This window comes from Apium graveolens, chromosome 8, assembly GCF_009905375.1.
Source record: "Apium graveolens cultivar Ventura chromosome 8, ASM990537v1, whole genome shotgun sequence".
Taxonomy (NCBI): domain Eukaryota; kingdom Viridiplantae; phylum Streptophyta; class Magnoliopsida; order Apiales; family Apiaceae; genus Apium; species Apium graveolens.
The window spans coordinates 32164019-32188914 of NC_133654.1; the positions used below are offsets into that span (position 1 = coordinate 32164019).

Genomic DNA, 24896 nt, shown 5'->3' on the forward strand with positions numbered 1-24896 from the left:
GAATTTTCCAAAAATGTAAAGTCATAAAATATTTGAAAGACCTTAATCAGTTATGTGGGCATTGACGTTCCCGTAAGGGTCCGATCCAATAAATTTATGTAAAATAAAATATTCTGAAATTAAAATTAAACTCTGAAAATCAATAGCGTAATCATTTTGAATGCCACAGAACACGTCACAAGTAGCACATAATAATGGAATGTATTGAACAGAAATAAAACACGTAGAATTTTCGTTAACACATAATTAAACAGTCACAAAATTCTATTTTTGAAATCTTTCATAACTCACCCGGTGGTGCTAGGGTGGAGAAGTCTAAAATATCGATAAAATTATAAATTTTTTTCAAAGAACATATTAAATAGGTCAAAAAATTCTAAAATTCCAAATTTATAAAAATATGACAATTCAACTTTTCACAATATTTTTACAATTTAAACAAATAAATTTTGAACCCGGATAAAATACCAAATATAATTTTAACGCATATAAAATATTTACTCAATCTCCAAAATATTCAAAATAATAATAAAAATAAATTCCAAAATATTCAGGTCTGCACTCCAAATGTAACATCCTGATTTTTATAATTATTTTAGTTGAATTATTTGGTTTAATTATTTATTAATGTCAGTGTGTTGTAGTTAAAATAGTTTTTATAAGTTTATTTTTATTTTTATATTTAGAATATTGTTTTAAGAGTATTAGTTAAAAAAATAGTAAGGCTTTTATAAAAAAAAGAGTGAAGGTTTTAATAAAAAAAAGAAAGGAGGAAGAAAGAGTTAGGGTTTGAAAAAAAAACAACAGGGAGAACAAAAAGAGATTACTTACGTTTTATGAAAAGAGTAGAAGAGAGAAAGAGATGGATAGAAGAGGAGAGAGTAAAATAGATAGAAAGGAGGAAAAGAGAAGGCAAAACAAGGAGAAATGGATGAACAACAAAGTCAAATCGGAGATTATGGATTTGGAGTTTAAGGGATTAGGGTTCTTGTGATTGGAGTTCTAAATTTATTGATTTTCATTCTTGGTTACTAAGATCTCGAGGTACGGATATCTTCTTTGTTCTCTTGTTTTTCGTTTCCGTATTCTTCATTGTATACGATCTGATTTCTTGTTAAATTCATATCTGATTCGTTATCTGTTAGAATTTGTTGATTTTGGTCATTTTGGAAAGATCTTTTAATTATCTACAACTTTCGTTCCTTGCCATTTATGAAATTCGGTCTCTAAATATGAGTTTTTCTGTAATTTGTATGACCTGCCTGATTGACTTCGGGATTTGAATATCCAATCTTTAAAAAATCATATTAAATTGAATATTTATTCAAATATTATGAGCAATACCATTCTGGAAAGCTCTTTTCGATATCTGCAATTTGCGTTTACATTCTGCTGCTAAATTCTGTGATTTTGATGTCTTAAACATCAAAATACAATTGTAATCAGGGGCTGATTCTGTTCTGCAGTCCGTATTTATTTGTTTTCTGAATTCGTTACTTGTTCGTTTTTTACGAGCCTTACCATTATGGAAAGGTCTCGGAATTTCTCATGACGTTCGTGTTTCGTACTTTTTCAGTTGACTTCATCTTTATGCACTAATTTGACATTCTTTGAAACTGATCAGATTTGAGCTTATCAATAATTAGTGGTTTGTTATGTTATTTGGTTTCGTGATGTTGGGTTATTGTGTTTTGAGGTTATTTGATAAATTTATATATGATTTTGGAGATGTAAGATATTTGAGTTTATGATCTTTGAGTATTTATTTTGAGGAATTTATGTTATTTGTATGACTTGGGAGTTTGTAAGACATCCGTCGCGAGTGGATAATCTCGTGTTTGCCACCTCCTATGCAGTGTACTTAAATTGTATGGGCGTGTCGCCGAAGTTGGGGGACACGAATAGCCATGGCTAGTATGTGTATGATTTGGCCTTTTGGGTAGCACGTGCTTATTGTCGTGCAAGCCCATGTAAGATATTAGGTAGCATTTGCTTTGTGCTGTGCAGGCCCCTGTAAGTTTTGATGACTACATATTTCTGAATTACCGAAAATGTAGGACATCCTGTAAGTGTAAGATTATCTCCCATTTTTGTATGTAAGCTATTTTATGTATTATTTTGTAAGTGTGAGAATATGTGTAAGAGTATGTGTAAGGGTATGATTTCATATTATCATTATATTTTCGATTATATTATTTGTGATTATTATGTATAATTGATAAGGATATGTGTAAGAGTATGATAAGTTTTGGGTGGTAAGCATTTAGTTTTTTTTTGTGAGTTGAGTATTCATTTTTTTATATTGTCTCATTCACTATTATTATTGTGCTTCATTCAGATATTCAGTTGTGTTCTTAGCTTCGTCATCTTTTAATCTTTGTTCAGTTATGCTTTATTTTATATCCGTATATGAGCCTTTCGCTCACTACCGGTCCTTTGTTTTTCTTGTTTTCCTCCGGCAGGTATTCTCTCTTTTAGGTGGGTTGTTTAAGGGGAAGAGTGCGAGTTCCAAGACTTTGAGAAGTTTTGTATTTTCTTAGATTTTGTTTAGAGTTTGTTGGTTTGGTTGTAATTTGGTTGTATTTTATTTCAAGAATTGAAAATTTTATCGGATTTTAATGGAATTTGGATTTAAATAAGTATTATCTTGAGAAATTTTATTAGTTGGGTTGTTAAACCAAAAGATAATGATAAAAAACAAAAATTTCGTACTCAGTATTCAGAATCTTGCGAGGAAGTCGCCAAGTCTTTAATATTTGATAATCATTCTTTCGAGTATAAAATTTTTGCCCGATTTTCCAATTTCAACAAACCTGAATCATTCGGGATTATAGGTCTTTCTTTCAATTTTGTATGAAATTTTTGCCCGATTTTTCATTTTGGACAAACCTGGATTGTTCGAGATTATATACCCTTCTTTAGATTTGATGCAAGAACCATTTTGTGCAAATTTCCAAAAACCAACGCTAGTATTCTACAATGGATTCTATTTTAAATTTGTTTTTTAAATTTTAATGAGATTCTATGTGATATGTTAAGTTTAACTACATAAATATATTGCGATTTTTAAAATTAATGAATCAATTCTATAAAAAATAAATTATTAATTGCTATGATGATGTTCTTTCGTATTCTTTATCTAAGGTTTCATTCATCGAAAATGCAAATGGAATTTTTTTTATAAATAAAAAAGTGAACATTTGATATATTCAAATTATTTCCGTTTTTTACCCAAGAAAATATTTGAAAAGAAAATATTCACGCATTCTCCTAAGAAATTCCGGCTTTTGGAAGGACTTGGAGACTCATAATAATTCAAAAATAAATATTTTTCTGTCGATAATTCAAGAACACAATTTTTATGTATATGTTCATTCGAGTTTGAAACTCATAATAAAATCAGATTAAAACTAAAAATTGTAAAATTTATATGGATTTTTCCATAAATACCCAAGTTTTATAAAATTTTTATAAAAATACTATCATTTTTCTAAAAATATTTGTAAAAATACGTGCAATCATTTTTTCAATCACGTTTGCAACTTGAAATTATAAAAAAATTACAAAATTACGTTATGTAAATTACAACCATATTGACAAACTAAGATATAAGATAAAATGCAACCTAAACACTTACACAATTTACACTAAATTGCAACATATTATGTAACATTATAGTTTTGCAAATATTTTTAGAGAAAAATAGTATTTTTGTAAATATTTTAGAAGTTAGTAAAATCGTAAATAATTTTACAAATGTTGTATTTTTGGTAAATTCCAAAATTTATATTATAATTCACCTAAAAAATAAAAAGTTAATACTATAATCTAAATATATCGATGGTTTTTGAATAATTAGATGAAATATATGCAAAAAAATTATTGTAGGGCATGCTTTGCGGGTATGGGATACAGACACGCTTACCAGTTACCTCACCTACTCCTAATCGATAATGCCTTTAAGTATCACGATCTGGGAAAGACCCAAAATCTCACATGTCCTGAAATATGGCTCTTTATATCACTTTAAAATATAATATTATTTTATGTTTCAGCCTTGAACAAAAAATGCAAATATTACTTGCGTTAGCAGTGAGAGTTGACTTTATATGCTTTTAAATTTATTCAAAAATTTATTTGTAAATTGCGTTAATAGTTAAACGTATAATTTTTATGTGTTTGTTCTTTAGCAACACATTATTTGTTTGCGTTTATTTTGATTATAAAAATAAAATTGTATTCAAGGGTCTCGAACCTGGGTCACTCATCACACAACTCTAAAATAGACAACACTATCGTTGAGTTAGCAGTATCATCTATATAAGAGTACATACGCATTTTTTTTATTAACATTTTTAAATGATAGAAAAGACTATATTTATTATTTGTGAATTGTGAGATTTTGTACGTTCTCTCCCCCAATTGTGGGAATAAGGGCCATAATTCCCCTGATCGGCCTCGAACTTCCTAGGAGGGCAGATGGTATATATTTGTAGCATATCCGTATCAAACCAAGCCTCCCCATAAAGCATAAAACCAACACTATTTTTATAGGATTATAAATATTTTTCTCCGAACGGTGACGGTAATGGCTGCTGCTTCCTCCTCGTCTTTATACCCAAACCCAGATCATTCACACTGCTTCTCTCATAAGCCTCATCGATTCATGTCGGGTCATGTCCAATTTAAGCCCGCTGTTCCTGCTAAACTAGTCATGGATGAAACAGCATCACCTGTTTCTGCTTCTTGTTCACGTTCAGTTGCTTCTTGTTCACGTTCAGTTGCTTCTTGTTCACGTTCAGTTACGACAGTGGAGGTGAAGTTAGGTGATCGGAGTTATCCTATTTGTATTGGATCCGGTCTGCTTGATGAACCCCATCTTCTTCAAAGGTCAGTCTTACACTTTTTATTTAATGTTTGTCCGCCTTAAATATCTATGTTTCCTTACTTGGTATACATTCATAATCCATCCGCAGCCACGTACATGGAAAGAGAGTTCTTGTGGTCACTAACACCAAAGTTGCTCCACTCTATCTGGATAGAGTCATTAAAGCTTTAACTCTTGGTAATCCTAATGTTTCTGTTGAGAGCGTCATCTTGCCTGATGGAGAGCAATATAAGAACATGGTAAATATCGACTTTATTTTCACATGTATTAGTTCTATAATTTATGTCACTCATGCTCCTTGTGTGATAGGATACACTCATGAAAGTCTATGACAAGGCAATTGAGTTACCCTTAGATCTATGTTGTACGTTTGTTGCTCTTGGAGGCGGGGTTATAGGCGATATGTGCGGCTATGCTGCTGCTTCCTTCGCGGTGTTAATTTTATTCAGATTCCTACCACTGTCCTGGCACAGGTTAGCTACAGCTTGTACAAATATCCCTAATAATTGCCACATTGTGTTGTATGAAAGAGGATACTCAGGTACACTTTTTTTCTTGTATCGGGTGGATTCGTCAGTTGGAGGTAAAACTGGAGTAAATCATTTGCTAGGGAAGAATTTAATTGGTGCATTCCACCAACCACAGAGTGTGCTAATTGACACCGACACATTGAACACCTTACCGGAGATAGAATTGGCATCTGGGTTTGCAGAGGTTATTAAGTATGGCCTTACTAGAGATGCTGAATTTTTTGCATGGCATGGTCACGTATATGATATGAATATGCAGCACTCTATTTTGTGGGAGTAGTTTATATAATTGCACAACTTTTCTTTGTTGATCAACATAATTTGTTCATTCTTATTAAAAATATAGTAAAGACAAATTTTTAAAGAAATTCTTCGCAATTTTTATAAGAATTTGTCTGGAGATATTTCACTTATGTGTATACTCTTCTGCAGGGACCCTGATGCATTGGCTTATGCGATTAAGCGGTCATGTGAGAACAAGGCCGAGGTGGTATCCCTAGATGAGAAGGAAAGTGGACTGAGGGCAACATTGAACTTGGGTCATACTTTTGGTCATGTAAGTTTGCCAAACTTCCTGCTATGTGGAGATTATTTGATAATATTTAAGAAGATCAGTTAAAGCATTAAAGTTTTCACTAGCTTGCCAGTGACATAGTCATTAGACTGATTATGTTTGCTTAAGTACCTTCAACGTTGTTTTGTATGAATCTTAACAACACACATCATACTACATGTAATACTATCATCTGAGCAATTAGAGTAAAATGCACACTGTGTACCTGTTGTTTACACATTGTACGCTATGTGTACCTGTAGTTCAATATTTAGCAATGTGTGTATCTGTGGTTACTAGATTCTAGTAGTTAGTGTACTTTCGTTAGTTTGAATTTAACAGAGTTAAAGTACAGCTGGAATGGAGGGGCATCTCTGTCTTTTGGTACCCCTAACGGTTATATTGTTGTTAACTTTTGATCCCACTGCACTATTTTGTTTCTTCTTTTTTTAAATTAGTGTTGACAACACCATTTGCTTGATCAACTTTCTACAAAGCATAAATAATAGAGAATAAGAAATAATGATAACAAAAAAAATTAATGAAACAATGTACCTTAGCAGGACAAGTTCTGGCATTGTGTCTCTTTTCTTTGCAATAGCTGCAGAACACATTTGTGTTTCACCTTCTCAATTTGGTGGCATCAATTGGGACATCATTTTTTTTGTTTCTTTTTTTTTTGGCCTTCCAGGTTGCACCTTGATCATTGGTGGTAAAGGGCCAGGTAGACCAGTTTTCTCCCAATATTCTGAGCTATTAATTGGTTTAATAGTGTGGTTGTAAGTTGCTAAATACACGTCATTCCAATATGTAGGATGAATATAGTCTACCAACTTTAAATTTTTCCATTGTATACAAGCACATGCATGGTAGCAAGGGAGTCCAGTTAGGTCAAATTTTCTACAGGCACAAGTCCTAGCATCTAGGTCAACTACTATTTCATGTCCCCCATCTGTCATTGTCACCAAATATTTGCTTTTTCCAGACCATTGCACTATGCAGCCAGTACTATAACCCATAGCCCTATAAATGCATGAACATTTCAAAATTTTATTTTTTTTTTACAAGTAATAAGCCACAAAAATAGAAAAAAAATCACAGTAACTTACTTGTTAATTTTTCTCATGGCATTAGGACATATGGGATTTCCAGCATAACTTTTAGCCATTTTATCTCTTCTATTTTGAATCCTCCTCATTGCACTCTTTTGTAAGCCAATTAGCAGTCCAATAACAGGAAGATCCCTGTACTCTCTAATGCTGTTGTTGTACACCTCACAGTGGTTATTGACAAACATATCCGAGGAACATGTAGTCCTAAATGCTGCTCTTGACCACTGTGACATTGGTTTTTCTATCAACCAGTCATAACATTTTTTGGACAGCTAACAAAGGTAAAGGTAAAATAAATATGAAATAAGTATAAATGAAGCAACTGTCAGCTTAGCAATGTTAAAAAAATGAAACAATTCAAGTACCTTTTTCACCTCTGACAAACATAAACTCTGTTGTGGATCTTGCAGCAAGCCACAATAAAGTTCTACTCCCAACTCCTTTGTGATCTTTGTACATGTTCCTGTACAAATGCATAACACAAAACCTATGTTCTGCATTAGGTACAACAATAGTAAGAGCATTGATGAGTCCCTGCATTTTCAGTAGATTCATTTTAGTCCCAGTAGTGCACTCTTTTTTAATTTATAATTGCAACAAATAATGTATAAGTACCTTTTGCATATCTGATATAAAGGTCCAACCACCAGAATTGATGATGTTATCATCATAAGCCAACAAATTGAGAAACCAATTTCATGTTTCTGAATTTTCTGCTTCAACTACAGCCCAAGCAATTGGGTACATTCCATCATTAGAATCACATCCTACTGCTGTTAAAAGTTGCCCACCAAATGGCCCTTTCAAGTGACAACCATCTAAACCTATTATGGGCCTACAACCTTGAGTAAAACCTCTCCTTAAAGGACCTAAACATACATAAATTCTTTTAAATCTCCTTCCAACAGAATCAGCTTCAGGTTCATCTAATACAAGTTCTATTGTGCTATCTGGCATGGCTTTTTTGACTGCATTTACATAATCCCATAATTGGCTATATTGTTTCACATGTTGGCCCTGTATGACTTCTAAAGCTTTCCTCTTAGCCCTACCAACTGCAAATATGCTTACTTCACAACCCCAATCATTTACAATCTTCTTATGGAATGCACCAAGTGGCCAAGTAGGGTTCATCCTTATCTCATTTTCATAGTACTCTGCTATCTACTTTGAAGTCATATACTTCTGCTTAAATGTTGTTTGACATGTGTGATTTTTTAAATATATCTTCACTTGATAAGTTTTTGTATCCTGTAGTATAGAGGCAAATATACTCCACTTACAGCCTTCACCCTTGTATTTATATTTGGTCCTTCTTCCAAAATTCCTGCATTGGAAAACTGGTTTTCTATTCACTATGGAAAATTTTTGCACTGCAGCCCTAAATGATTGTGCACTGGAGAACAACATGCCTAGCTCAAATTTTGGATCTTTCATATCCGTTCTTTCATTGAACACAGGATAAGTGACACTTTCTTCATCAGTGCTATTTGCAGCCATCCTTTCATCCTCACTGTTATAATCATTGTCACTAATATCTGATACAATCTCATCAAACAAAGATTGATATCCTTTGTTAGCATCATCTTTTGTGCCTTCTTTAACATTTTTTCTTCTCTCTCTAGCTTGACAGACCTCATCATCTTCACTATCTACATTAGAACTGTCATCATGAAAACTACCTTCTTCACCATCACTAATCAGTTGTGGTTCAACAACTAAGTTATCATTCTCACTAAGCATATTTTCATCAACTTCATTCATTTCATTTTCCAAACCCTCTAACAACAACAATTGTTCTATTTCCTCCCTTTCAAGTGGATTCATATTATCAAAATACTCATAATTCACATCTACTTGTGAGGGACAATATGTTTGGGTCGGTTCTAGGTCAATGGTGACACCATACACATACACCAATCTGCTCAAATCAACCTTACTACACATTTTCAGCACATCCTCATCACTATCAACCCTAGTAAATACATCTTCCATATGCGGCACTTTATAAAATTTGTCAATATAACCTATTATTCCAAAAGCCTCTTCTAGCATACTATCAAGTTCCAACAGTGACATCTCGTCAATATCACAATCATCCACATACCTGAAATTCCCACCAATGTAGGCACCAGAAACTCCATCAAAATGACCTCCACCATGTATTTTTATTGTGAACAAATCAGTGCCATCTACATAAGTTACAAAATTGATCAAAAACTAAGCAACATATTCACAAATTAAACAAAAGTTCATCTGCAAAGGATATATATGAGTTGAAAACACACAAAACATAGTCGTACAGAGTAAACCTAGTTTGCTTACCTTTATAATTTGGGCCATCATCATCTTCTTTATCAACTTCTCTCAATTTCCAAGTCATTAGGACAAAGATTGTGTGTATTTAAGAGACTACCATTAATGAACATACAATTTATTAGGGTTATTTATGAGATGTTTGTTTCTCTTGTTCTTCTTGTTTTTTGCCACCTAAATCGAGGATTTATCTGAGAGGAGAAAATACTACTTTACCCCCTCCCATCCAGGCTGTTTTAACGGTGTAATTGCATTACTAACGGAAGTACACAGTTTGCAAGAATCTTGTAACTACAGGTACACATACTGCTAAATAGCTAAACAGAGGTACACACATTGCACATTGTTGAAACTAGAGGTACACATAATGCATTTAACTCGAGCAATTATAAAAGAGTAAAGTACACTCTATGTACTTACATTTTGAGTGTCAGACTACTTGTAATACTAACTTTCACTATCTCTCACTTGAAATACCGCAGTAATAAAATTTTTACAGTTTGCGTGATTCCGTTAACTTCCAGTAACTCTGTCTCTTTTTGCAAGGGTATGATTGTCATATCATTATTACAACGGCTAGATCAGTTATATATACACGCATTTTGCCCTAATTACATGTATATACCGAATTCTAAACCCTAATTAGAAAGTAAGCATCTCAATGGCCTCCTCCAATGTTGCTGCTGGTGAAGACTTACTCGATCTCATGTGTGATTGTTACCGAATGAGTGTTGTGAAGACTCGTTGGTTTAGAGAAAATACAGGAAGGAGGTTCAGAGAATGTGGAGATGATAATTGCGGGTATCACAAGTGGATCGACCCACCACTTAGTGCTCGAGCAGTAGAGGTGATTGAAGAGATGCAACAAAGAAATGTTGATGCGATCGACAAGCTCAGGCGGAGGATGGATCGAATGGTTGCAAGGCACTGATAAGTGGCATTTTATACCACTTAGAGCGTCTTAAAATGGCTTAAATTGGTGTCTTGAAATCAAGTATTTTGTGTATTTGATGCGTTTTTCTAGTGTTTATGCATTTCAGGGTTTTAGTTGTATTTCGGGGGAGGAATCATAAGGAATAAGCCTTGGCATGTGTTCACCATTGCGAGAGGAAAGAAACGGGCAGATTACGGCGAAGAAACGAAGCGAAATCAGAATTTTTCCAGTAGAGGTCTGAGCGCCCGCTCAGCATTGCTGAGCGGCCGCGCAGCAAGCTGAGCGCCCGCTCAGCTATGCTGAGCGGCCGCGCAGGGTCGGGAAAAAAGACAAATTATTTTAGGACTTCTACTTCTGTTTGGTTTCCACTTCTATGTAATCTGAGTTTTATGGGACTATTATATAAGTAGATTTGAGACATTTTCACAAGTGTGGATTGAAGGAGATTGTGTTTTTACGCAAGGAGCGAAGGAGATAAGGAAGAAGACCGATTTAGCACACCGCAACGAAGAGGAAGCATATATTCTTGTGATTCTTGTTTCGTTGTAACGTTTGATGCTAGTTTTCTTGCTTTGAACTTATTTACTCTTGTGACGTACTCTGTTTTAATATAATTAGTTTAGTTATTATTTTCTTGTGTTTGTTTATCATGATTTTATATGAACCCATGATGACGATAAGTGCTATTATGGGCTAATCGTGATCATGGGGTTGCAATGGATTTATTATGGAATTCTTTAGTTAATTGTTTAATACTTTAGTGTGTGATGATTGCATGATATCTAGTATTGGTTGTGCGTATTCGTCTTATGTGCGTCGCGAACATATAAGATAGGGTGTTAATCTCTTGTGAAGCGACGGTGGATCTTGAGATTTAGAACTTGCCATGCTAGCATAAGTTCATGTACGTTGTGCATGATTAGTGGGTAACTCTAACTGTTTTATTTGCCCTATGTAATCAAAAGGAATAACTTGTGCTTAAATCGTTGTGTTGTCAATTTCTGTAGACATATGGGAACTCAACATAATTGATGACTATTCAACTTCTATCTTAATTGTGGATGCTTGGTAGAATGGTATTAGTACAATGAAAGTTGGCTTTTATCAGTTTCGTGTTATTCGATTAATATCATCACTGTCACATGCTAAGGGTAATAACAATGGCTATAGAAGGAAGTAATAATGAAGTTGTGATCTCATGAGTGTTTTATTATTGATAAATTGACGTGTTAGTTAAGTGATTAATTAAGTAGTTAATTATAGTTAATATTTAATCAATAATTTTAAGTGTTAATATCTTAACATTGAGAAGTAATCATACATTGGTGAGTGAGTTTAATTAGACAATAATTTAGTCTGAGTCTATGAGGGAACGAACTAGAAAGTATTCTATATTACTTGCGAACGCGTATACTTGCGTGAATATTAGCGCGTGTTTTCGCCCTAACAAGTTTTTGGCGCCGCTGCCGGGGACTCGGCGTATTTGTTTAATTTATGTACTTACCATCATTGGTCATTAGGACTCAGTGATTAGGACGTAGTAGTTACTTAATTTTTTTTTCCGGTTGTGTCTCAGGTACTTTAGCAAGCGTTTATGCAAACTCGTTCTCGTGCTCGCAAGAGGACTTTAGATACAGCTGAGGAGACAGACGAAGTTCTTGATATTCCGGAGAAGCTAGATTTTGAGGATTCAGATTCAGGAACTGAGCAGAAAGAACCAGTAAATATGGGAGATCGTATTGTTCAAGCTGATCCAGCTCTTATGGATTTTTCTCGGCCTAAAATTGATGACATTCAGTCAAGCATCCTTCATCCGGCTATTCAAGCTAACACCTTTGAAATCAAGCCGAGCACTATTCAGATGGTGCAGAATTCTGTTTCTTTTGGAGGAGCGGCAACTGAAGACCCCAACATGCACATAAGGAATTTTGTCGAGATCTGCAGCACTTTTAAGTATAATGGCGTGACTGATGAGGCTATCAAGTTGAGGCTTTTCCCATTCTCACTGAGGGACAAGGCTAAAGACTGGTTACATTCTGAACCAGCTGGGTCCATCACTACGTGGCAAGATCTTGCGCAAAAGTTTCTGGTGAAGTTTTATCCGATGGCAAAGACTGCTGCTATAAGAAGTGCTCTTACTCAGTTTGCGCAGCAACCTACAGAATCTATGTGCGAGGCTTGGGAACGCTACAAGGAAATATTGAGAAAATGTCCATATCATGGAATGCCGGATTGGATGGTGATCACTGGTTTCTATAATGGTTTGGGGGCCCAATCTCGGCCCATGCTCGAGGCAGCAGCTGGAGGCGCCTTATGGGCTAAAAGCTATACTGAGGCGTATAATCTTATAGAGACGATGGCTGCAAATGAGCATCAAAACCCAACTCAGAGGATGACGTCAGGCAAGGTAGCAGGTATTCTGGAAGTTGATGCAGCCACCGCTATTGCAGCCCAGCTCCAAGCGCTATCAATGAAGGTTGATTCTCTGGCTACGTATGGAGTTAATCAAATAGCTATGGTTTGTGAGCTTTGTGCAGGTTCTCATGCTACGGATCAGTGTTCTCTTGTCAACGAATCTGTTCAGTATGTGAATAATTATCAGCGACAACAGCAGCCTGTGTCAGCGACCTATCATCCTAACAACAGAAATCATCCAAATTTCAGCTGGGGGAATAATCAGAATGCTATTCAGCCACCATATCAGCAAGGAGTGAGTAAATAATTTAACCCACCTGGATTCCAGCAACCACAGCAGTATGCTACAAGGCAATCATATCCTCAACAGGGAAGTGCAGCTGCACCTACTAGTGCTGATTTTGAGGAACTTAAGCTGTTGTGCAAGAGTCAGGCGGTTTCTATCAAGACCTTGGAAAATCAAATCGGTCAATTAGCCAATGCAGTGCTCAATCGTCAACCTGGCACTCTTCCCAGTGACACGGAAGTACCAGGCAGGTTGGAAGCTAAAGAGCAAGTCAAGGCTATTACCTTAAGGTCTGGAAAAGTAGCTGATGCTGAAAAGGCAAAAGAAGTAGAAGCTGAAATTAGAGGTGAAGAATCTAAGCAAAAGGAGAAAGCGGCGGAACCAAGGAAGACTACTGTTGAACACACTCTGCCTGAGGCTAATACAGGGGAGAAACAGCTCTATCCTTCACCACCTTTTCCTAAGAGATTGCAGCAACAAAAGCTGGATAGACAGTTCGGGAAGTTTCTGGAGGTGTTCAAGAAACTTCACATCAATATCCTTTCGCTGAGGCTCTTGAACAAATGCCTAGTTATGCGAAGTTTATGAAGACTATTCTTTCAAGGAAGGTGAAACTGGATGACCTTGAAACCGTTGCTCTCACGGAAGAATGCAGCGATGTTCTGCAGCAAAAGTTACTACCAAAACTGAAAGATCCAGGAAGCTTCACCATTCCTTGCACCATTGGCAATCTGACTTTTGACAAGTGCCTTTGTGATTTGGGAGCAAGCATTAATCTGATGCCGTTGTCGATCTTTAAAAAGCTGGATCTGCCTGATCCAAAACCCACATACATGTCGCTACAATTGGCTGACCGTTCCATCACTTACCCAAGGGGCATAGTTGAGGATGTGTTCGTCAAGGTGGATAAGCTCTTCTTTCCAGCAGATTTTGTTATTCTGGATTTTGAGGAAGATAAGAAGATTCCCATAATCTTGGGAAGGCCTTTCTTGGCTACTGGCCGTACCTTGATAGATGTGCAAAAAGGTGAACTTACTATGCAGGTCCAAGATCAGGATGTGACCTTCAACATATTCAAGGCAATGAAATTCCCTACAGAAGATGAGGAGTGCTTAAAATTGGATGTGATTGATTCTGCGGTTACTTCGGAACTCGATCACATGCTAATGTCTGATGCATTGGAAAAGGCCTTAGTGGGGGATTTTGACAGCGATGATGAAGATAGCAACGAGCAATTACAATATCTGAACGCTTCTCCCTGGAACCGAAAGCTGGACATACCATTTGAATCTCTTGGTACTTCTGACCTCAAGAACGCTGAAAGGAAGCTCAAACCATCAATAGAGGAAGCACCTACCTTGGAGCTCAAGCCATTACCTGAGCACTTGAGGTATGCTTTTTTAGGTGATTTATCTACGTTACCTGTTATTATTTCATCTGACCTTTCAGGTAGTGAGGAAGACAAGCTCTTAAGGATTTTGAGAGAATTCAAATCGGCTATAGGATGGACCATAGCAGACATCAAGGGGATAAGTCCTTCATATTGTATGCATAAAATTCTGCTAGAGGAAGGTAGTAAGCCAACTGTGAAACAGCAGCGAAGACTGAATCCCATCATGAAGGAGGTGGTGAAGAAAGAAATTCTGAAATGGCTAGATGCAGGCATCATTTATCCTATTTCTGACAGCTCGTGGGTGAGCCCCGTACAATGTGTACCTAAGAAAGGAGGTATCACTGTGGTCGCAAATAAAAAGAATGAGCTCATCCCTACTCGAACAGTTACAGGATGGAGAGTATGCATGGATTATAGAAAATTGAACAAAGCCACAAGGAAGGATCACTTCCCTCTTCCATTTATTGATCAGATGTTTGACAGATTGGCGGGTCATGAGTATTTTTGTCTTCTGGATGGTTATTCCGGGTATAATCAGATTTGTATTGCACCAGAGGATCAGGAAAAGACTACCTTCACTTGTCCATTTGGCACGTTTGCTTTTCGCAGAGTTTCGTTTGGGTTATGTGGCGCCCCGGCCACCTTTCAGAGATGTATGATGGCTATATTCTCTGACATGATTGGAAATAACGTCAAAGTGTTCATGGATGACTTCTCCGTCTTTGGACACTCATATGATGAATGTTTGAATAATCTGCGCGCCGTACTCAAAAGATGCGTGGAAACTAATTTGGTGCTCAATTGGGAGAAATGTCATTTTATGGTGCGTGAAGGCATTATCCTTGGGCATAAGGTCTCTAGCAAGGGTCTGGAGGTGGACAAGGCCAAGGTGGGAGTCATTGAAAATCTTCCCCCACCTAATTCTGTGAAAGGAATCCGTAGTTTTCTTGGTCATGCGGGTTTTTATCGGCGATTCATCAAGGACTTTTCAAAGATATCTAAGCCTTGTGCAATTTGCTTGAGAAAGATGTGCCTTTCAAATTTGATGATGAATGTTTGGCAGCATTCGAGACTCTCAAGAAGAGTTTGATCATTGCACCAGTTATTACAGCACCAGATTGGACAGAACCATTTGAGATGATGTGTGATGCAAGTGATTATGCGGTAGGTGCAGTTCTGGGACAGCGCAAGAAAAATCTCTTCCATGTGGTCTACTATACGAGTAAGACTTTAAATGGTGCCCAATTAAACTACACCACTACTGAGAAGGAGCTTTTGGCTATAGTCTTTGGTTTTGAGAAATTTCGATTTTATCTGCTTGGTACGAAAGTAACAATATTCACTGATCATGCAGCTATTCGCTATCTGGTTTCCAAGAAGGATTCGAAGCCGAGACTCATTCGTTAGGTGCTTTTACTTCAGAAATTTGAGTTAGAGATCAAAGATAGAAAAGGTACTGAGAATCAAGTAGCTGACCATCTCTCTAGGTTGGAGAATCCCGATTCTACTTCACAAGATAGGACGTTAATCAATGAATCTTTTCCGGATGAGCAGTTGTTTGCAATTCAGGAGGAAGAACCATGGTTTGCAGATATTGTAAACTATCTCGTCAGCAATATAATGCCTCCTAATTTGACATCCGCTCAAAAGAAGAAGTTTCTGCATGAGGTGAAGTGGTATATGTGGGATGAACCATATTTGTTTAGACAGGGAGCTGACCAGATCATCAGGAGATGTATCCCGTTCTGTCAGACGGAGGGGATATTACGAGACTGCCATTCCACGGTTTATGGTGGACACTATGGTGGTGAGAAAACGGCAGCTCGTATTCTGCAAGCAGGTTTTTTCTGGCCTACTTTGTTCAAGGATGCTCATCAGTTTGTTTTAAGGTGTGATCGTTGCCAAAGAGTGGGAAATTTGTCAAGGAAGGATGAAATGCCATTAAATGTGATGCTTGAAGTCGAGGTCTTTGATGTATGGGGAATCGATTTCATGGGGCCTTTTATCTCGTCTTGCAATAATCAGTACATCTTGCTGGCAGTCGATTATGTCTCAAAATGGGTCGAAGTTAAAGCTTTACCGACAAATGATGCAAAGGCAGTGCTAAATTTTCTTCATAAGCAAATTTTCACAAGGTTTGGAACACCTCGGGTAATCATAAGTGATGAAGGATCGCATTTTTGCAACCGTAAGTTCACTTCTATGATGCAGCGTTATAATGTGAATCATCGAGTAGCTACTGCCTATCATCCGCAAACAAATGGTCAAGCGGAAGTGTCTAATAGAGAGATAAAGCGCATTCTAGAGAAGGTTGTTTGTCCATCAAGGAAGGATTGGTCTTTAAAGCTCGATGAAGCTGTTTGGGCTTACAGAACAGCATACAAAACTCCACTTGGGATGTCACCATTTCAGTTGGTGTACGGTAAGGGATGTCATCTACCTGCGGAGCTTGAGCATAAGGCCTACTGGGCATTGAAGAAGTTGAACCTGGATTTAGATGCAGCTGGTAAGAAAAGAATGCTTCAGCTTAATGAACTTGATGAATTTCGACTTCAAGCGTACGAAAATAACAAAATGTATAAGGAAAAGGTGAAGAGGTGGCACGATAGGAAGCTACATCCAAAGTTATTTATGCCAGGGCAAAAAGTTCTCTTATTCAACTCTATGCTCCGACTTTTTCCTGGGAAGTTGAAATCAAGGTGGTCTGGACCTTTTATTGTCAAAACTGTGTTTCCACATGGAGCGGTGGAAATTTTTGAGAATGATCCGGACTAAGCATTCAAGGTTAACGGTCAGCGGTTGAAGCACTACTATGGGGACATGGCAAACCGAGAAGTGGTTAGTGCCATTTTGTTGACTACTTGAGAAGGGTACGAAACGTCAAGCTAATGACGAAAAAGAAGCGCTGCGTGGGAGGCAACCCATGAATTGTTGTTACAGGAACCCTTAGAAGTTAATAACCTATCCAAAAACACAAAAAAAAAATTCCAGTGACCCCCTGAGCGCCCGCTCAGCTTTGCTGAGCGACCGCGCAGCAAGCTGAGCGCCCGCTCAGCTTTGCTGAGCGACCGCGCAGCAAGCTGAGCGCCCGCTCAGCTTTGCTGAGCGACCACGCAGCAAGCTGAGCGCCCGCTCAGTTTTGCTGAGCGACCGCTCAGGGGTCGAGTACCAGAATTTTTTTTACAGTTCAGAAAAAAAAACACACACAAAAATAGTTTTAGCCCATAAACCCACGATTTGTTCCCACTACCCCATCATTTTACTCCTTAATTCCCAAACCCTAATCTAATCCACACCCTATATATACATACACCTATCATACATATCTCCCACAAAACTTCCTACACTTAAACCCTCTCACAAATATCAAAAATCAGTTCTTACACACTTTTATTCACGAATCAATGGCACCCAAGAGAGCACGCACTATTGACAGCAGCAGCACAGTTCCTACTGCTGATTCATCGAGGGGTACTGCTGCAAGGCCTCGGTTAACTGACAGAGCTGCGGAGGAGGAGTACACTAGGCTGTTGGGGAAGCCGATTCTGAAGGAGAGGGGGTTTTTACCATCGGGGAGGGATGGTGAGTTGCTGCCCATGATTGCAGAGAAGGGGTGGATAGCTTTTTGTGAGTCACCTGAAGCAGTACCGATGAACGTTGTTCGCGAGTTCTACGCGAACGCGAAGGCCGAAAAGAATGGGTTTTCTGTGGTCCGTGGGCTGACGGTTGATTATCATCCTGCGGCGATTCGCCGTGTGATTGGACAGCGAGAGAGAAAGCCCGAGGAGGAGAACTGGAATGAAAAGACTGCTGAGGATTTTGACTTGGATATGATTTGTGCGACTCTCTGTCGACCGGGCACAGTTTGGACCTGCAGGACCGGCACTAATGAGTATCGTCACTTTCCGGCGATCGCCATGAACAGGTATGCCCGTGCATGGAATGCATTTATTTGTGCTAATATTTTGCCTTCTTCGCATGCACACGAGGTCACAGTTGAGAGAGCACAGTTGTTGTGGGGAATTCTGAATGAGGAATACTATGTGGACCTTGGTGAGTTTATCTACCAAGGAATTCTGAAGTTTTTGAGGGGAGCGAAGCATATGAACATCCCTTATGCATCTACGGTTACGAAGCTATGCCGAGCAGTGGGAGTGAACTGGCCGGCTCATGAGCAGTTGCAGTTGCCAGCAGCTCCGATTGATTCTGGCACTCTGAATGGGATGCAGGAGTGGGTCGGTGGTGAGCCTGAGGAGCATGGGCTGGGTTATCGTCTTCCAGGAGGGCGTCCAGCACGAGGTGCTACTATGGCTAGGCCAGGGCGTGATGAGGCTGGTTCTTTGAGAGCTCAGGAGGGTGCTGGGATGGTTGATGCCCAGTATAGGAGGCTTTCACGGCGGTTGGATGCCATATATGAGACGCAGAGCAGGTTTGCTCAGGAGCTCACCCTTGCGTTAGGGATTGCTTTTCGAGGCCTTGGAGCTGATATCCAGTGGCCAGTTTTTGGTGAGGACTCTGCATACCCGCCGCCTGATACTCCACCCACTGAGGGTGATGATGATGATGACTCCGAGTAGGTATACCTTGTGTTCCTTTCTACTACTTTCACTGAGGACAGTGAAGATTTTTAGTTTGGGGGTGGTAGTTAAGGAATATTGTGTGTGTGTCATTTAGTTACATATTCATGATAGTTTAGTTCATATAGTTGCATAATTTATGCCATATAGTTTTTTATTTTTTTGTTTGTTATGAATGTCATGTAGCTCATGCATGTACCATGATCCCTTTTTCAATGATTTATCATCTGAATTGTGATATTGATGCGAGTATAGTGATAACATTAAAGTGATATGAAGTTGTGTAGGTTGATATGCATGCTAGAAACAATTGTAAGTTCACTAAGTCTTAGAGAATGCGTAAGGGCTAGATTGTTGTTATAATTTGGTTGTTTTCAAGGTCAATCTACTTATTATGCTTAGAATTCGATTATAGGTTCTTAGTGATAAAGGCATGAAAAAGAAAAAATTTTGGAGAAAAAAATATGGAAGTTGTTGCTAGTTGTGGCTAGGCATCAATTGGCTAGTAGCCGGCTCGCATATGGTGCGAGTAGTCTAGGGTTGAGCAAGATGTAGCGAAACGCACTTGCTCAGAAGTTATAAAAAAATAAAAAAAAATAAAAAAAATAAAAAAAATTTACATAATTGATCAAGAGTGGGCTCTTTGGTATTCGAGTTATTAAGTTCTTAGGGGACTTTGTGCCTAGTGACCTAAGGCTTTTAGAGTCTGGGATCCGCTAACCTAACGCTCGTTACATGGATACCATTGTATAAGTCTTTTGTGGACCTCACTCATTGCACGGTCAAATAAACATTTGAGTTGTAAATAAAAAGCACGATTCCGTAGTAAGCTCCAGAGTTCTTGTAGTGTTGTATATCACTTTGTGCCTAGAATTTTTTATTCTTTGTATAATCGTAGGATTGCCTTGAGGATAGTCTAGTCATAGTAATTGGTCTAGTTCCGAAGCATATCTGTTAAGCAATTGCACACACCACGTTTCTGGCTGTATGTCCGGTTGCATGAGTTTATTGATCTTTAGTTATCTAACTGCATTCGTTGAGATGTGACAATTTGGTTGGTTAATTGTAATAAGGGGGATCGCTGCATTTTCATATAGATTGCATTCATGCATGTTTTTATTTGTTTTTGAGTCTGTGACGCTTGAGGACAAGCATCGATTTAAGTTTGGGGGTGTGATAAGTGGCATTTTATACCACTTAGAGCGTCTTAAAATGGCTTAAATTGGTGTCTTGAAATCAAGTATTTTGTATATTTGATACGTTTTTCTAGTGTTTATGCATTTCAGGGTTTTAGTTACATTTCGGGGGAGGAATCATCAAGAATAAGCCTTGGCATGTATTCACCATTGCGAGAGGAAAGAAACGGGCAGATTACGGCGAAGAAACGGAACGAAATCAGAATTTTTCCAGTAGAGGTCTGAGCGCCGCGCAGCAAGCTGAGCGCCCGCTCAGCTATGCTGAGCGGCCGCGCAGGGTCGGGAAAAAAGACAAATTATTTTAGGACTTCTACTTCTGTTTGGTTTCCACTTCTATGTAATCTGAGTTTTATGGGACTATTATATAAGTAGATTTGAGACGTTTTCACAAGTGTGGATTGAAGGAGATTGTGTTTTTACGCAAGGAGCGAAGGAGATAAGGAAGAAGATCGATTTAGCACACCGCAACGAAGAGGAATCATATATTCTTGTGATTCTTGTTTCGTTGTAACGTTGGATGCTAGTTTTCTTGCTTTGAACTTATTTACTCTTGTGACGTACTCTGTTTTAATATAATTAGTTTATTTATTATTTTCTTGTGTTTGTTTATCATGATTTCATATGAACCCATGATGACGATAAGTGCTATTATGGGCTAATCGTGATCATGGGGTTGCAACGGATTTATTATGGAATTCTTTAGTTAATTGTTTAATACTTTAGTGTGTGATGATTGCATGATATCTAGTATTGGTTGTGCGTATTCGTCTTATGTGCGTCGCGAACATATAAGATAGGGTGTTAATCTCTTGTGAAGCGACGGTGGATCTTGAGATTTAGAACTTGCCATGCTAGCATAGGTTCATGTACGTTGTGCATGATTAGTGGGTAACTCTAACTGTTTTATTTGCCCTATGTAATCAAAAGGAATAACTTGTGCTTAAATCGTTGTGTTGTCAATTTCTGTAGACATATGGGAACTCAACATAATTGATGACTATTCAACTTCTATCTTAATTGTGGATGCTTGGTAGAATGGTATTAGTACAATGAAAGTTGGCTTTTATCAGTTTCGTGTTATTCGATTAATATCATCACTGTCACATGCTAAGGGTAATAACAATGGCTATAGAAGGAAGTAATAATGAAGTTGTGATCTCATGAGTGTTTTATTATTGATAAATTGAAGTGTTAGTTAAGTGATTAATTAAGTAGTTAATTATAGTTAATATTTAATCAACAATTTTAAGTGTTAATATCTTAACATTGAGAAGTAATCATACATTGGTGAGTGAGTTTAATTAGACAATAATTTAGTCTGAGTCTCTGAGGGAACGAACTAGAAAGTATTCTATATTACTTGCGAACGCGTATACTTGCGTGAATATTAGCGCGTGTTTTCGCCCTAACAGGCACCAAGCTCAGTTGGATAAGCTGAAGAGGAAGGAAGAATTTACAGTCATTGCAATGTTTGTCCTTTTCTCTCTCATGATGAACATGGTGCTGCAGTCAATGGGACAAGTCAGTGTGGACGAGGAAGGTTACGACTCAATCGACGAGTAGAGGAGTAGACCTATGTTTAGTTTGCTTAAGTGTTTTAGTTTGATTTTCTATGCAATTAGTTTGTTTTGTACTATGATCATTGTTATTGTGAACAAATCTAAGTGAAAGAATGTAGTGGTGGTTGTGTTTCCTAAAAAATCTTGTGTATTGTTCATTTCATTTCACTAGCCATATACCAGTATGAGCAATAAGAAGTCACTACAGTAATGGTATACAAAATCAAATGCATAAGTAATCAAGTTCTCACAAACACAAATATGATGCAAAATAGATAAAAGAGTACTCTAGATAAAATTGCCTTGATAAATACCAAACCATTGCCTTGACATAACCATTGTCTTGTGTCATTACATGATGTAATGTCAACTGTCTTAACACATACCAATTACATCCAAAAATAAGGCATAAATAGTCATCAGATTACATCCAAAAGTAAGGCATAAATAGTCCAAGAGCATCAAAAAACCACAGACAAACTTTCATAGTAAAGCAGTCATGACAAATCTAAATCTTCTGAACTGGATTGTCCTTAAGTTTGGACTGCATTTCTCTTCTCCTGGCCTGAATATTTTCATAGGTTGTGGTTGTGACATTGTTCCTGGTGCTCACTATCTTGGGTTGAATTCCAAGAGGAGTGTTTGTTGACTTTTGTTGACATTTCTTTGTCTTGAATACACCACCTTGGGTACCCTCACAGGATCCACCACCAACTTCTGGAATTGATTTATCAAGAATTGGATTCTGCACAGGAGGAATATCAGTTTATCCAGTTGTGGGTGCCTCTGGTGCCTTCTTCTTGGGGATGTACTTCTTCCTTGTCTTAACTGTCTTTTCACATCTCTTTGCAATGTCTGAAGCCTAACACACATCAATAAACAGTCATTAGCACTACATGTGTGTATTTACCAAATTATTGACAAAAAGGTTTGGTATTTACCTTTGCTGGACTGGTTCTTGTATTATGTCCATACTCAGTGCAATAGGTACACTTAACAGTTGTATTTTGCCTTTCAAACCTAGTTGCATCAACACCAACCACATCATTTTTCTTGCTCCTTTTTTTTAGGCCTACCTGTTTGAGGCTTGACCTCTGGTGGAAGAAGTTTAGGATATGGGGTCTTTTTCCATTCCTCTTCACCACAGATATGCTCAACAATATATTTGTAGCATTCCAAGAAGAGGTCTTTAGTAAAATATTGATGAATAAATGGTTTATAACTTTTTTTACTCCATGCTATGCATGCACAAGCATGATAGCATGGGATACCTGACAATTCTGTTTCTGGTGAAAAGTCTGTGTGCATGTGTGTTTAGGATTATACACCTTAATCTGGTAGGTGTCTATCCTCTGTGGCTTTGAGGCATATATCTTCCACTCATATTTCCCTTCACAAATAAACCTCACCCTACTTTCATAGTTTATGGACTGCTTAATAGGTCTCATCTCCAGTATAGCCTGTTTTTTAACTACATCTCTAAACATTTTTGATGTTGCAAATAACATACCAATCTGAAATTTGGGTTCCTTCATGTCTGTCTTAGGGTTGAATACTGGATAGGGAATCTCATCCTCATCAGTGCTATTAGAGGCCATCCTCTATTCTTCACTGTCTATGAAATGACTAGAAGCACACATGCATACCCTTCTTCATCTTCACTAATACTATCTGCTTCCTTCTCCATCTGCACATTGGCCTTGCCTTCTTCATCAGTTTTTTTGACCTTGCCATCTTTCTCAGCTGTATTGACTGTTGTTTTGTCCTTACCTTTTTTCTTAGCTTTTTCATTGCTCTTCTTCTGTCTTTCACTCTTGTGGTAGCATACTTCCTCATCAGTGTTGTCTAAATTTGAGGAATCAGAATGAAAACTGCAGTCACTTAGCTCATCTTGGCCCTTCTCTGGGATGTACTCCTCATCACTGTCCCCATCACTCTGTAAATCACCTTCATCATCAACCATTTCCTCAACATTACCTATCTGTTCTACATTTTCCTCAACATCATTCATAGGTTCAACATACTGAATGTTCATATCCTGTGAAGGTTGAAAGTCTTGGGTAGGTACACCATCAATATCAACAGCAGTTAAAGGTATCATGGTCTCTGAATAAACATATATCATTCTATTAGCATGCATTAATTCACACATCTCAACAATATCACCGTCACTTTGTAAAGGCCATAAACCCCTAGAAATATATATCTTTGGTAACTTATATGAAAAGGTTTGTGCTCCTAATACACCACAATCCCTTAACATATTTCCTAACTCTATAAGGCTCATGGTGTCACTATCACACATGTCAACAAAATCAATTTCTCCACCTACATATCTCACAGGGTTTTTTTCAAACTTTCCACCATGGTGTAATTTAATACTAAACAGTCCTGGATACTCTGCAAAGAAAATGAAGAAATAATTGGATACAAATTCATACTTTATACACTTAAAACAGTGCAAACCCTGATAGTACAGATGAAAACCTAAAATACAAAAAAAACAATCATTTTCGACTATTTGTACACTCCTGATGAAACACAAGGGACCACCATAAACATATTTTTATCACTTTCTAGTATAAAAATGAAAAGGACCACATGAATACAGCTCGAAGCACATGCAACACATTAAACAGATAAAAAGATTCAAAACTAAACTATAAATTCATTATCTAACAAAATAAAACCCTAATCGAACATATATGTACAAGAATACAAAAAGGCCCTTTTCAACCATTACTTTAGAACCCTAGTTCTTAATTAGAGCACTAACCTCCGTAATCGGGACCTTCATGAGGCTGGTAAGCATTTTTGTCTTTCCTATCTCTGATGAATCACGCCATTGTAGCAGCAACAACGATCTTCTAGCGGGAAAAAGAGTGTTATTTTCTTCTCTAAAAGGCGGGAGACATAGATGGAAACTTCTTTCAGTAAAGTGGCAGAAGAATACGGCTGTCGCGTTGTAATAAGGATATGACAGTCATATCCCTGCAAAAAGAGACGGAGTTAGTGGAAGTTAACGGAATCACGCAAACTGTAAAAATTTTATTACTGCTGTATTTCAAGTGAGAGATAGTGAAAGTTAGTATTACAAGTGGCCTGACACCCAAAATGTAAGTACATAAAGTGCACTT

At 37.5% G+C, this 24896-nt stretch overlaps 1 protein-coding gene, 1 non-coding gene and 1 pseudogene across 4 annotated transcripts; 2 read left to right on the plus strand and 1 right to left on the minus strand.

The window, feature by feature from the left end:
* Positions 1-4494: 4494 nt before the first annotated feature.
* LOC141678725 (3-dehydroquinate synthase, chloroplastic-like) lies at positions 4495-6761 on the plus strand. 3 transcript variants are annotated; one of them, XM_074485094.1, is made up of 5 exons: positions 4495-4890; positions 4977-5127; positions 5198-5361; positions 5851-5974; positions 6663-6761. In XM_074485094.1, exons 1-5 carry the CDS (start codon positions 4589-4591, stop codon positions 6672-6674), a joined length of 753 nt encoding a protein of 250 aa, XP_074341195.1. In that variant the 5' UTR covers positions 4495-4588; the 3' UTR covers positions 6675-6761. The 3 variants fall into 3 exon arrangements, with proteins under 3 accessions (XP_074341195.1, XP_074341193.1, XP_074341192.1); XM_074485092.1 differs by lacking the exon at positions 6663-6761 and having other exon boundaries at positions 5851-6160; XM_074485091.1 differs by lacking the exons at positions 5851-5974; positions 6663-6761 and having other exon boundaries at positions 5198-5726.
* A 3299-nt stretch (positions 6762-10060) lies between these two features.
* Positions 10061-24896, plus strand: part of LOC141679460 (uncharacterized) — a 196804-nt pseudogene continuing 181968 nt past the window's right edge.
* LOC141681737 (small nucleolar RNA R71) lies at positions 12453-12559 on the minus strand. The gene has a single exon (XR_012559162.1). It is a non-coding gene; the product is annotated as a small nucleolar RNA R71 (small nucleolar RNA).